Source organism: Vitis vinifera, chromosome 15 (genome assembly GCF_030704535.1).
Source record: "Vitis vinifera cultivar Pinot Noir 40024 chromosome 15, ASM3070453v1".
In the NCBI taxonomy this organism is placed as follows: Eukaryota; Viridiplantae; Streptophyta; class Magnoliopsida; order Vitales; family Vitaceae; genus Vitis; species Vitis vinifera.
The window spans coordinates 14,855,438-14,869,902 of NC_081819.1; the positions used below are offsets into that span (position 1 = coordinate 14,855,438).

The 14,465-nt window shown below is 36.3% G+C and overlaps 1 protein-coding gene across 2 annotated transcripts in view; it reads right to left on the bottom strand.

Moving 5' to 3' along the window:
* The window catches only part of LOC100246137 (glycine--tRNA ligase, chloroplastic/mitochondrial 2), a 114,752-nt gene extending 102,671 nt beyond the window's left edge, over nucleotides 1-12,081 (bottom strand). The window contains exons 1-3 of one of the 2 annotated variants that reach the window (XM_002270738.5): nucleotides 11,754-12,081; nucleotides 1,356-1,406; nucleotides 780-847 (exon numbers count right to left, since the gene is read on the bottom strand). In XM_002270738.5, coding sequence (XP_002270774.2) covers nucleotides 780-847; nucleotides 1,356-1,406; nucleotides 11,754-12,008 — 374 coding nt within the window. In that variant the 5' untranslated portion in view covers nucleotides 12,009-12,081. The remainder of the gene's footprint in view (nucleotides 1-779; nucleotides 848-1,355; nucleotides 1,407-11,753) is intronic. The other variant, XM_059742999.1, reaches the window with a different exon arrangement.
* Between the last annotated feature and the right edge of the window lie 2,384 nt (nucleotides 12,082-14,465).

Below are 14,465 nucleotides of genomic sequence, written 5' to 3' on the forward strand. Positions count from 1 at the left end.
GATTAGCTTAAGGTTTATACCCTTGATTTCCTCCTCGGCCTCCATTTTCTCTATATAAAAAATGGAGACTTTCCATTGAGTTGCCAACATGACTTTCTAGTATGTTTCGGCTTTCATAAGTAAGTACACCACTGAGAGTCCTTATCACTCGACCTTTTGCTTCATTCCTTCCCAAGTTTAAAGATAGCTTTGAAATTCTCCTAGAATTGAGACTAGGTTTCAGTGTTTATGATTGTTTAGGTAGTAGTGGAACAGACATCAAATTTTTCTGTCATCACGGGCTAATTTGAGATAAGAGGAGATCACTATAATGAGAAGGACACACACCAGGAAACAATAAACATAGAAAAATGAGTTTTGAACCAATCCCTTGAACCAACATGAAAGCCAAAAGGATACACGAACAATTCCAACAACTAAGGCTGGAAAAAAATGGGACCAACGCGAGCAATTGGAGCCAATAGACGGAAGAGGGAAAAGGCCACTGAGCAGAAGGCCTTGATACCATGAAAACAGAGAATATTTTCTAAATAATACTTCTGTATTCACTGGATATATTTACAACTATTTATAATGTTTACAATGGAAAATAATAAAAGGAAAAATTGCCCCATTTTAGGCCTGGAATTACTCTAAATCAACCACTTATTAAAGGAAATAAATCAACTAATAAATCAGTTCCTAATAGAGGAAATATATCAAGCCACCTGTACAGAAAAAGAAATAAAAATTATTGCACTGATCCTCCAGAACTAACTTATATCCAAAAGCATACTTACGCAACATTCCATGGTTCTGGACCAAGAACCCTCAGGAATGTTAAAGGATTCATAGTCCCAGCTCCAACCTGGTAAACATAACCAAAGTCCTAAAAAGTCAGATAAATAGTTTATAAGAAGTGTGATAATTTAAAATAATGATAAGAATAATAGATTCAGCAAGTCAAACCACTTTAACTAGAAGTGAAGGATGGATTTTAGTTACAACAAAACAACATAAATACACATCCTAACTAAAGATACCCACATACATCCATGTTTGTCAGCACCTGTAAAATAATATATTGATGGACAAGTAAGGTTACATAGGTTATAGACTAAAAGCAATAACTCCAGTATAAATGATTGGACATTACATCTATACATTTTAATAATTTCTAAAAGAAAATCCTTATGAAATTAAATTTTCCCCTGCACTTGTAATACATCAGACAAAACCCAGGAACAACCAACAAAAATATGAAATCTGGCATCAAGAGATAAGGACAGTAAAAAGGGAAAGGAATTTATCAAGGTAGAAGTAGATAAAAGCAATGTAAGCAAAATTAGTGAAAGAAATATAGCCCTGATCGTTACCTCAGTGTTGCTACATTGCATTACAGCACAACCAACTGAAGCCCAATATTCCTACAGTGTTAAAAATAAAACAGTATCAAATGAATAAAAAGATAAGGGAAAAAAACATGACAACCTACAATAAAGCTTTCCGAAATGAAAAGACCAGGCAAAAAAAAAAAAACCAAAAATAATAATCCACTCTCTACAATGGCCACACGAAACACAACTAGAAACCATGATACATTGAAACAAAACTCCCTTAACAATATAGTTATACCTTATGTAACTCCGTGACAACCTAAGTTTATTCTATAGTGATCATCTTTTAGAATACCAGAATTTGAAATCTTTTTTTTATAGGTTTTTTTTATAGACAAAGGCATGAATTAAGAAACGCCAAAAACAGGGGGCGCACCCTACGTATATAGACAGTATACACCAAAAGCCCATCCAAGCACCAAAAAAGAAAGAAAAGACCTAGAGAATCACAAGGCTAGCCACAATAAAGAGCATCCAAAAAATTCAGAAAAGAAGGATTATCCAACTCCAAAAACTGTTGAGACCACTATATCAGTGATCGAATAAAGTGATCCTTCAAACTTTGGCCTGACAACTCTTCTTTTTCCCTAACCCTTGAATTTCCATTCTAGAAAAAGATTTCTACTGAAGCCAAGAATACCCACACCAAACCGAAAGTTGTTAACAACAAAGTCCAAAACTCCCTTGTCCTACCACAATGAATCAAAACGTGGTCAATTGATTCTTCACTATCTTTACAAATGCTACACCTATTAACCATGGACCATCCCCTCTTCATTAACGTGTCTACTATTAACATTTTCCCTCAAACTGCTTCCCAAGCAAAAAAACGAGTTTTAAGAGGAGCACATGATCCTCAAATCTCTTTAGCTGGGAATAATAAATTGTTCTCAGCCCTTAGAGACTTATAATACGATTTGACACTAAATTTTCCCCTCCCATCATTCTTCCATACTAAGGAGTCCTCCCCTTCTTGTACTTTTAACGAAGGAATGTGTTCCAAGAAACAAGTCACCTCCTCTAACTCCCAATCTTGAAAAGATATTCTAAAATGCACCTTCCAACAACCACCTCCATCCCCTTGCCTCCCCCAAAGGTTTACCACTATAGCATATTTGTGGGATGCTAGCCTGAAAAGAGTAGGAAAAAGGGCACACCAAAGTACACAGCCAACCAATCAATGAAGTCAAATAACCACATTGGTTCTTCGACTATATACAACTTGGTTGAAGACAACAAGTTACATAGAAACAAGGTTTTGAGCCATTGGTTAGAAAACTCCTTGTTATCAATGTATCTTCTATTGCCTTCCTTCTAAATTGTCCAAAAGAACCACAAAGAGGCTACTCCCCACACTTTTTTCCGTTTCCTTTTAACAAAGTAATCACGCCACCCTAATATTCTCTTTTACAGAGGAAGGCAGCATCTAAGAAATGCCAAAAGGGAAAATAAAAGCTGCCACAAAATCCTCACTGTGTCACAATGTAACAGAATGTGATCATTGGCTCTTTTTTTTTTTTTTTTATAAGTAATGTGATCAATTGACCCTTGGATATGACAAAGAAAACATCTATTAGCCAGCATCCAGCCTCTCCTCTAAAACTGGTCTAGAGTTAGAGCTTTTCCCCAAGGTGCCTCCCAAGTAAAAAAAAAAAAACTCGCCTTAGGTGGAACCCACGCATTCCAAACAACCCCTATTGGAAAAGGCACTAATCTCCCACGCTCTAGAATTGAGTAAAGAGACTTAATGGAGAAAGTTCCACTTTTTGTCTCCAACCAAATCACCTTATCCTCTCCTTCCCCATTCACCACCTCCTGGAATTTGAAATCTTATTAGAGCAACATACTCCAAAGTGAAGCAAATTTTTCTTTTCTTTTCTTTTTTGTTTTTTGGTTTTAATTCCCAAGTAATGCAGATTTGAAATTCTCAAAGATTTTTTTGATCAGTTTCTGAAATCCTCAAAGATCAATCTCTCTTCAACAAAAATCATGTTTGTAGGGGGTTCACTCAAAGAACTCACACGGAAACACATGCCACATGCCTTAATACATCCATAAAATTATTTTTCTTCCACCACATACCAAAATGAATTTTTTTTGCAACTTAAGCTTTTTAGATCATGCCCACGCATGGTGGAATGCATATATGAAGAAATACCACATTTGTTTTGAACCATAAACAAAGTCTACAAGGCAATTGAGAAGGGGCCCAACCTTTACATACAAAGAAGACAAGAGGATTACCCTTTTGGATGTTCCTTCGGTGGGCAGTGTTTTTTACTTGGTGTTGGCTAAAAGTAGGCCATATATATGATTGATTGGCCTCCTTATTTTGGGAGATAGACATTTTCCAGATGCATCTCAATGCATTCTTCCTAGACCAGTTTCTGGACATTACCCATTCTTCTTGATGGTGTTGAATCAAGAAGTACAACAATAGACAAGAAATCTTTCGAATACATACAAGCATTAAGAGGAAGAGATGTTCATTCAGTTTCGAGAACGTCTGGCTTAAAATCAAAGTTTTTGGGCTTTTAATCAAAATTTAGTGAGATACATATGAGTCTAAGGGATCCTAAGTTTTATCTTAGATAGAAAGTTGAAGGCTCTAAATGGAATGGGAGGTGTTTGGCAATATTGCAGTTCACAAAGCAGGTGTCTAGAAGTAGTAGTCATTGAGAAAGCAAGGAGAGGAACGAAGTTCTTTTGACTAATGAGTTGGCCCACTCTAGTTTGGAGGGGTACAATCCCATGACAATGCTTGAAAAGAAGTCTTGGAGATAAAATCTAAGGGTGTTGTAGCTCAAATATGTGGACTCCATATATTAATTGATGCCTATAGGAGGAGTAATTTCATAAATGAAGTGCACATAATACTTAAATAGAGAAACAAAACCACTAGATAAGAATGAAAGATTTAAAGATGGTTATACCAGATAGAGAAATGAAGCAAAATAAAAAGCAGGAGAAGAAGCAGGTCACTGTTAATTATGAGGACGATCATTAACTCTATGATAAGAGTGGTGAGAAAAGTGTTAGGGCATAAACCTACAATTGCAAAGATATCTATTAGGAATGTCGCTCTTTTAGGGAAGTGGTTGTGGAGATATCCTAGAGAGGGTTCTGCTCTATGGCATCAGGTGATTTTAAGCATTTATGAAACACACTCCAATGGTTGGGATGTCAACAACATAGTTAGATGGTCTCATCGTTGTCCTTGGAAGGCCATTGCACTAGTCTACCAAGAGTTTTCCAAGTTTACTCGGTTTGTGGTTGGTAATGGAGATAGAATTCGGTTCTGGGATGACTTGTGGTGGGGGGAACAACCTTTGGGTGTCCAATATCCAAGATTACTTAGAGTAGTCACGGATAAAAATGCTCCTATTTCATCAATTCTTGGTTATACCCGCCCTTTCTCTTGGAATTTCACTTTTCGCCGAAATCTTTCTGATTATGAGATAGAAGATCTAGAGGGCCTCATGCAGTCTTTAGATCGTCTACACATTTCATCTTCGGTTCCAGATAAGAGATCTTGGTTCTTATCTCCTTCAGGTCTTTTCACAGTCAAATCTTTCTTTCTGGCCTTATCCCAATATTCTGAGTCGCCTACAATTTTCCCTACCAAGTTTGTCTGGAATGCTCAAGTCCCTTTTAAAGTCAAGTCCTTTGTCTGGTTGGTGGCTCACAAGAAGGTGAATACTAATGACTTGCTACAATTGAGAAGACCCTACAAAGCACTTAGCCCTGACATATGTAAGTTGTGCATGAAGCATGGAGAAACAGTAGATCACCTCTTCCTTCATTGCTCTTTGACGATAGGGTTGTGGCACAGATTATTTCAATCAGCAAAGATGGATTGGGTTTCCCCAAGGAGTATCTCTGACATGTTATCTAGTAATTTTAATGGTTTTGGATTTTCCAAGAGAGGGATTGTTTTATGGCAAAACGCGTGCATCGCTTTAATGTGGGTGGTGTGGCGGGAAAGAAATGCAAGGATTTTCGAGGACAAAGCAAGGAATTCTGAGTATCTTTGGGATTCTATTTGTTTTCTTACCTCTTTTTGGGCTTTTTGTTCTAAGGTTTTTAAGGGGATTCCTCTTAACATGCTACAACTTGATTGGTTAGCGGCGTGTAACTAGAGTGTCTTTTCTCTTTATGTACTTTCTTATTTTTGATTTCTTGTAGTCTTGTTTTTCTTTGCTGGGAGGATTCCTCATCCTTCTTTGTACCGTCTTTTTATCAATATATTCAGTTGTCGTTTCCTATCAAAAATAAACCTACAATTGCGATTGAACAACAAAAAGACTAAACAAGACAACTAGGGCATGAGAATCCAATAAGCCAAAAGAAAGCATTGATTATGATGATCCAAGAAACAAAAATGGGGCAAATAAATAGGAGAATTGCCTAGGGTATTTAGGAAACTAGAGATAAAAGATTGACTCTTTGCAATCTTGGGGGACCTAGAAGCTAAGCCATGGAAGAGATTCTTTTGATTTGGGGAACATGTCAAAAGCTTGAGAAGTGGTAGTACTAAGTTGGTTGATTCTCAAGTTTGTCAATATTTTGCATGGATATTTGGAAGAACCTTTGGATCTTTGGCAATACATGGGCTGAATAATTTGAGCCTAAGTAAGGGATTTCAGCAAGAAATTTATATGGTATGGTGTGTGGTTAGAAGAAGTGGAGAGGAATTTAATGTTATTAGGAGGCCAACAATGCTTTAGATAAACTAGGAGGTTTCAAGACCTCATCAAGCATGAGAGATTCTAACAAAATATTCTTGTTGACCAATGACTGGGAATCAGGAAGTTCAATTCCCCAAAATCATCTGACCAGTTTAGCCTAGACTTTTGTCAAGCCATTGCCTTATAGTGGTGAATTCCTATACAATTCAACATGGAACATTTCCCTTCTACTTTGAGAATATGTAGCCTCAGCATCCCCAAGTTTAGGAACATAGTGAAGTGTTGGGAGAATGAGGCTCGCTTACTAGGTAAGAAGGGCACAAATTTATGTAAATTCTTAAGTATATCAAAGAAAAACTAAAAGGTTGGAAAAAAGCTATTTTATAAATGAGATGATAAGAGTGTTATAATAGATGTCATTGTGTGGGTTTGTGATTGTGTGTGTGTGTGTGTGTGTGTGTGTGTGTGTGTGTGTTAGGGCTTTGTATTAGATAAAAAAACCATTGCACTAGTGATTTTCTGAAAAAGTAGACTTTTAATTAAATTTCAAGTTGTGTTTCTCACTCTAAACCAATCACCATAGATCATGAAGGTGGTTCTTTATTTCAAAACTACTTTGACAATGCCTTAAGTAGTTTGTGGATTTCAAAATTAAAACCAAGCACAAAATAAAGTGATAAATTAAAGTTATTGTGTTTAAAATCATTGGCCATTGGAATTTTCCAAATTAAGTTTATTGCATTATAAACCAAGTGAGGAAAGATTGCAGCTTCACCAACAAGAAAGTAGAAGTTTCGCCTTTGATCAAATAAGAAGCACAGCCAAGCTTGTTTTCTGTATTTTCCATTCACCAAAACTCTTCTAGAATTCCCCTAACCTTCTAAGATTCTTTGAATTCCATAAGATGTTCTGGGTTTCAAAAGTAAACCTAAGATCTCTTAGGAGTTGTTAGAGAGATATTAAGAAGAGAATTTGTCATCAAAAAACCAGTTGTTATGTGTGAGGCAAATTGAAGAATTTTCAAGTTCATAAAATTATGTGTTCTTTTCAAATCACGCCTGCAAGAGGTGTTGCTTATGAGGAGCAGGAAGTTGGATGTGGTGGAAGGATGCATGTGATGACCAAAAGGCTCAAGAGGAGCAAACAAGGTAGATGAAGTGCTATGCTTATTAGGTACAGATCTTGCTTGTGGGATATCATTAAGGCAATCCATGAAAATTATCGCTTAATGAAGCTTGAGATGAAGTTAAAGGCATTCAATTAAATCTGTAAGCTTGAACATTTTTAATTCCTTAGTGGATGAATAGATTTATGTATGTTCAGGTTTTTTTTTTTTTTCTTTTTTGATAAGTAAAGCAAGATGTATCAAAAAACCAGTTGTTATGTGTGAGGCAAATTGAATAATTTTCAAGTTCATAAAATTATGTGTTCTTTTCAAATCACGCCTGCAAGAGGTGTTGCTTATGAGGAGCAGGAAGTTGGATGTGGTGGAAGGATGCATGTGATGAGCAAAAGGCTTAAGAGGAGCAAACAAGGTAGATGAAGTGCTATGCTTATTAGGTACAGATCTTGCTTGTGGGATATCATTAAGGCAATCCATGAAATTTTTTTTTTTTTGATAAGTAAAGGATATGCATTAAAAGAAAGGCATAACACCACAAAGCATACATGGAGTATACAAGGCGGCTAAGGCCTCAAAAAACAAAGACAAAAAGAATCACCTCCCTTTAAGTGGATGCTACCCACTCGAGGAAGCCTATAAGGGAGAAAGCCTCCTCACCTAAATACAGTTTGGCCCAACTCTACAAATTACAAACAAAAAAATTATTTAACTTCTGAATATTCAACACACCCCCCTAAAAGCTAATCTATTCCTCTCCTTCCATACTGTCCAAAAAATTCACAACGGAATGGCGGCCCAAATCTTTTTCCTTTTCCTCCCCACAAACGAGCCCCTCCAGCTAGCTAAGACCTCCTTTACAGTTTCTGGAAAAACCCATTTCACATCTACTAACCCAAGAACAATATCCCACAAAGCTCTAACCACTGTACAATGTATAAGGATGTGATTTACATTTTCTTCTTCACACCCACACAAAAAGCAACAATTTGGAAGTTGCACCCCTCTTCTTTGAAGTCTATCCAAAGTAAGCATTTTCCCCCACGTCGCCTCCCACGCAAAGAAGGCGACTTTAGTTGGCACCCTAGCCACCCAAATACTTCTTAAAGGAAAACATGTATCATTAGAATTGGTCAACAAACTATAAGCTTCCTTGACCCTGAACTGACTACTTCTTCCTTGCCTCCACAGGACTGAGTCTTCCTCCAAAGAAGGCTTATGACCCCTCAGCATATGGAGTAAATCCCCAACCGTATCCAGCTCCCAATCATTGAAGTCCCTCAAAAAATTTAGGTTCCAATCTCCTTGACCAGAATTTTGGTCCCACATTTCCTCAATCGTTGAGCTCCTTTGGACAGCCATGCCAAAGAGATGAGGAAAGCAATGGGATAGCGTTGTATCAGTACACCAAACATCTCTCCAAAATCTGATCGTGTTGCCCTTCCCAACTCAGAATATCATGTCATCCCAACACCACTCTGATTCTTTCCAAATCTCCTTCCAAACCCCTACTCCAACCGCCCCATTAGCCTTCTTTGGCCTCCAACCAAGACCCTCTTGCCCATACTTCACCTTAATCACTTGTTTCCAAAGGTTATCTTTGTCACAAGCATACCTCCATATCCACTTGTCAAGTAAAGCTTTGTTCAACATGGCTAGCTTCCTAAGGCCTAGCCCACCTTTATCCTTGTCTGTACAAACCACCTCCCATTTAACTAGATGAATTTTCCCCTCCATTCCATGAAAATTATCGCTTAATGAAGCTTGAGATGAAGTTAAAGGCATTCAATTAAATCTGCAAGCTTGAACATTTTTAATTCCTTGGTGGATGAATAGATTTATGTACGTTCAGGTTTTCGACCACCCTGATGTGGCATCTCACATTTTTATTTTTATTTTATAAGTAAAGCAATTTGTATTAAAACAGAGGCGAGAAGCTATAAAGCATACAGGGGGTATACAAAGCAACTCACCTCTCAAAGCAAAAAGAAGACCAAAAAAGCCTCACCACCCCTTAATTGGACGCTAACCATTCCAAGAACCCTATAAGGGATAGACGCTCCTCTCCAATATACAATCTAGCCCAGCTTCATAAATTATAAACAAAAGAATTCTTAAGCTTTTGAATATCTAACACTCCCCCCCTAAAAGCTAGTCTATTTCTCTCCTTCCAAACCGTCCAAAAAATACACAACGGTATGGATTTCCATATCTTTTTCCTTTTCTTCCCCACAAAAGGACCCCTCCAGCTAGTTAAGACCTCCTTTACAGTTTCTGGAAAAACCCATTGCACACCTGATAACCCAAGGACAATATTCCACAGAACTCTGACCACTACACAGTGAATAAGTATATAATTTACAGTTTCTTCTTCACACCCACACAGAAAGCAACAATTAGGAAGTTGTCATCCTCTTTTCTGGAGCCTATCATGAGTGAGCACCCTCCCCCACGTAGCCTCCCAAGCAAAGAATGCAACCTTGGTTGGAACTGAATCCACCCAAATACATCTTGACGGAAAAACAATATCATTGGGATTGGCCAACAAGTTGTACGCTTCTTTGACCCTAAACTTTCTGTTTTTTCCTCCCTTCCAACAAACTAAATCTTCCTCCATAGAGGGCTTGTAACCCCTCAAAGCATAGAGCAATTCCCCTATCATATCCAACTCCCAATCATTAAAATCCCTCAGAAATCTTAGATTTCAACCCCCTTGACCGAAATTTTGATCCCACATCTCCTCCACCGTGGCATTCCTATGGGAAGCCATAGCAAATAGACATGGGAAATTTTGGGACAGCGTTGTACCAGTACACCAAACATCAGTCCAAAAACTGATTTTGCTTCCCTTCCCAGCTATGAACACCATGTTATCCCAACACCAATCAGTTTCCTTCAAAATTTCCTTCCACACCCCTACTCCGAACACCCCATAAGCCCTCTTTGCTCTCCAACCATGACCTTCTTGCCCGTATTTCGCCATTATCACTTGTTTCCAAAGATTATCTTTATCACAAGCAAACCTCCAGATCCATTTACCAAGCAAAGCTTTGTTCAAGAGCACTAGCTTCCTTAAGCCTAGCCCTCCCTTGTTCTTGTCCGCACAAATCACCTCCCACTTAATTAGATGAGCTTTCCTTTCCACATTTCCCCCTCCCCAAAGGAAGTCTCTTTGTACTTTTTCTAATCTTCTAGCAACTGTCTTAGGCATCCGGAATAGAGACATATGATAGATTGGCATGCTAGCCAAGATGCTCTTTATGAGAGTGATTCTCCCACCTTTGGAGATATATTGTCGTTTCCACCGCGCTAGTCTCCTCCTCATTTTCTCTTCCACCCCATCCCACACAGAAGGAGCTTTGTTAGGAGCCCCTAATGGCAAGCCCAAGTATTGAGAAGGCAATGAACCCACCCTACACCCTAATTCCGCTGCCATCTCCTCAATCTCCTCCACCACACCAACTGGGATGATTTCACTTTTGTCCAAATTAATCCTTAGGCCTAAAGCAGCTTCAAACCAAAAAAGAATCCAACTTAAATGTGTTAGATGCTCTTTATTAGCCTCACAGAACACAATTGTATCATCAGCAAAAAAAAGATGAGAAATTTTTAGATTGTGTCTTCTACCACCCTGAATACTACACCCTGAAAGGTAACCCCCAGCAACCGTCCTCCTAATTAGAGCATCTAGAACTTCCATTCCCAAAACAAAGAGATAAGGAGATAAGGGATCTCCTTGGCGAAGCCCTTTAGAACTCGGGAAAAATCCAGCTAGAACCCCATTAACTGGAAAAGAAAAAAAAAATAGATTTTGTTTGGTTGTTGGAAAATTTAAGAAAAGTATAACAGAAAGAAAATAAAAGGGAAAAATGGAAGCAAATAAAAGTAGAGGAAAATCAAATAGGTTTAATATTAATAAATTATTTTTTACATAGCTCCCCAAATTCATTTCTCTTATTTTCTGTCCTATATAAACAATGAAGAATTTGAAAATACATAAATTTGTAACTAAGTTTTATTATATTGATTTTCCTTCATATTTTTCCACAGTGAACCATACATAGAGATTTTGGATTCCTTCCTACTTTTCTTTCTTTCCATTGTACTTTCCCCGATCCAAACAACACCTTATGAAACCAATAATAAATAATTCAGCGTAGCTGGCCATTTCAGAAATAATCTACAGATATTTATATGGATTTATCATCTCCAGGTCTCAATGCAATTTCAATTGGTGTCAGAGACGAAGGATCACTTTAAGAATTTAACCGCCATCGTCAGAATCCTACAAGTTTTGCAACTAGTTTCAAATCAAACAGAGCGTTATCCTCCCTTTAGATGCCGAGAAAAGTGAAGAGAATTCCGCTTTCTCAGTTCCCAATGAATATTTAAATCTTCAATTCTTTCCTTTTTCCCGCACTTTCTCGGGAACTAAAAAGAGAAATGTTCTGCTTTCTCAGGTCCCAACCGAAGAAAAATATAACATAAAAACCTTAAATACCATTTATTTTCCCATACTTCCTCGCGAACCAAACAGAGCCACTTAAGAGAAATGAGGAGTAGGTGTACCTGGAGGCGCTGAATCGCTTGTTGAAATGTAGGAACCGAAGCCTTATTTGAGTCAGTGTTAGGGTCGGTAGAAGAATTATGCGGGATAGCGGAGGTGGTGATCGCAGCGATGGTGGTTTTGGAGGAGCGAAGAGGAGAGATGCGGGTGAAAGGGCTGCAGAGGCGGCTAGAGTTTCGGCTACGGAAGAAGGAGAAGTGAAGCGAGTGGTGGGGCTTGAGAACCGAGACGACCAAGGGAATAGCCAGAATGGCCATGGCTGTCTGGCTGAGTTGTGAGTTGAGGTGTGGAGTGATGAGAACTAATCCGGTTGGCTTCTATCCATTGTATCCATTGCAGTCAAAACCTAAGGGTTTAAGAGAGGGTTTTTTTTTTTTTTTTTTTTTTTTTCCATTCCTTTTTAATAAAAACCAAAATGTAATAGAAATTTTACATAAAATTCTTTATGAAGGGCAAATATGTAAAGTTATATTCTTAAAAGTTCTCAAGCTTTTTTATTTCACAAAAGTGTTTTATATATATAGATAAGAAGCAAATGTATTGAAAAGTATTAAAAAAACACATCAAAGTACACATGATGTATACAACAATGGCCAAAAAATACCCCAAAAAAAATAGCAAAAACAAATAAACTACTATTTCCCTCGTACCAAACTCAATCAATCAATAAAATTAAAAAATTAAAATTAAAAAACACACACACATATCGAGCTATCTATTATAAGCAACTTGGATCAAGAATTCAAACCACACAAAATAAAACTTTCAACCTATGATAAGATAGCTCCTCATTCTTAAACACCCTTTTATTTCTCTCCTTCTAAATTATACAAAAAACAAAATGCATAAAATAGCACTTCCAAGTTAACAAAAGTGTTCCTTTAGAATCACTTATTTCCTATTTTCTATTTTAAAAAATGTTATTCTCTATTTTATGTCTCTAAAATTTTATATATTAAGAAGTTTTAATATCTTAATTTTTTAAATAATTTTTAAAATTCATTCTAAGTATAAAAAAAATGTATTTAATATAAAAATTATTATCTTTTTTGTTTTTCAAAATATAAAACAAATTAATATATCCAAATTAGCAAACAATAAAAACATTTAAAAGAATATTTTGAGTTTTTTCAAATTATGAGTTTGTCAAAAAGTACTTTTGATTTAGTGTTTCTTTTCTTTTCTTGAAAGTCGGAAATAATGCACTACTACATATAGATCTAACTCTATTTTGAAATTTTGAACAAGCCTAGTGTGGACCCTCACATTTCTACTCATGCAATTCCACTCGATGGCGAACTCGTTTTTTTTATTTGAAAATGATTGTTTTTTAAGAAAATGACTTGGAGTCGCCACTCATTTTTGTTTTATTTTTAAAGGAAAGAACAAAATAAAAAAGAAAAACCCTAAACATGACTCTTGAAAGAAAAATGGGTCTGTGAAAAATCGAGTCTGGGTCCGGGGATCGGATTACCTATTGGAAAGGTACGATGATAGACCATAGCACCTCTCTAAGCCCTAAAAATTAGGTCTCTACTAAATAAATTAAAGCAAATGTGCCAATTGAATGATTAATTGTGGATACCGAACAGTGATCAAGGGTGTGAAAGCAAAACACGCATGATAACAAATAAATAGATAAACATAATCGGGTACGAGACGTACCTTAGCCGCAAGCTGAGTTCTATCATAAGAGACAAGGTTAGTGCACAAGTATAGAATAATCGCATGCATGTCATAGAGTGAGGCAAGTCAATCAAACATAGCAATCAATCAATAATAAAATCACAAATGTTGGGCCCCACCAAAACCCGATTTATTTTTGCATGAATTAATTCCATAAATTCCATTATTTGGAATTATGTAATTTTATTCATGCTTATTAAAAAAAAGTAAATATCAGAAAAATTATTAAAAATCTAGGAAGTTCGCAAAAAATGTTGGCCGAAGAGAAAAATAGAAGTAAACCTTTATTTTAATTGAGTTTTATTTTCTAAGGATGAAGTGTAAAAAAAAAAAAAAAAAACTCTAATTTTTTTATGGAAAGCAAATTTTGGAAAACCAATTTAAAATGGGAAATCAAAAGGAAATGGGAAATACACCATAAGGAAGGAAAGTGGCCAAGCTGGAGTGAGGCCTATGGGTTTATAGTGTGGCAAAAAGCAAATGATGAAATTTTGGACTCTAGATGGTGGCTCGTCTTCTTCTGGAATTCACATAACTTTCACCCATGGGTCAACCATTTGCGTGCTCCTTCGATTGCCCTATAATCTACTGAAATAAGACTGATCCTGCACCAACCTCAAAAGTATATTTTGTACGATCCTCAAGAGGAAATGGTCGGATAACTAAAAAAAAGTATGAGATTTTAGAACTTTGCTTTTCACAAATTTTTTTGTTACGACTGTTTTAAAATTATATATATATTATCTTTATTTTTTCATATTTTCCTTGAAATTTTGATAAAATAATTTGGTCTACATTCATTCCCATAAAAATTTATATATTTATGGTAAATAAAATATTTATTTGTTTTATGAATATTTTCACATATGAACTAAAGAAAATTATTTATTCATATTATTTTAAAATTTTATATTTTCATATGAAAATTAATGCTAATGATTATGATTTTAGGTTATTTCTTATTAAGTATGATTTGAACTTATGTCTTGGTTAAAATGTATAATTTTTTAATTATATGAAAGAAAAAT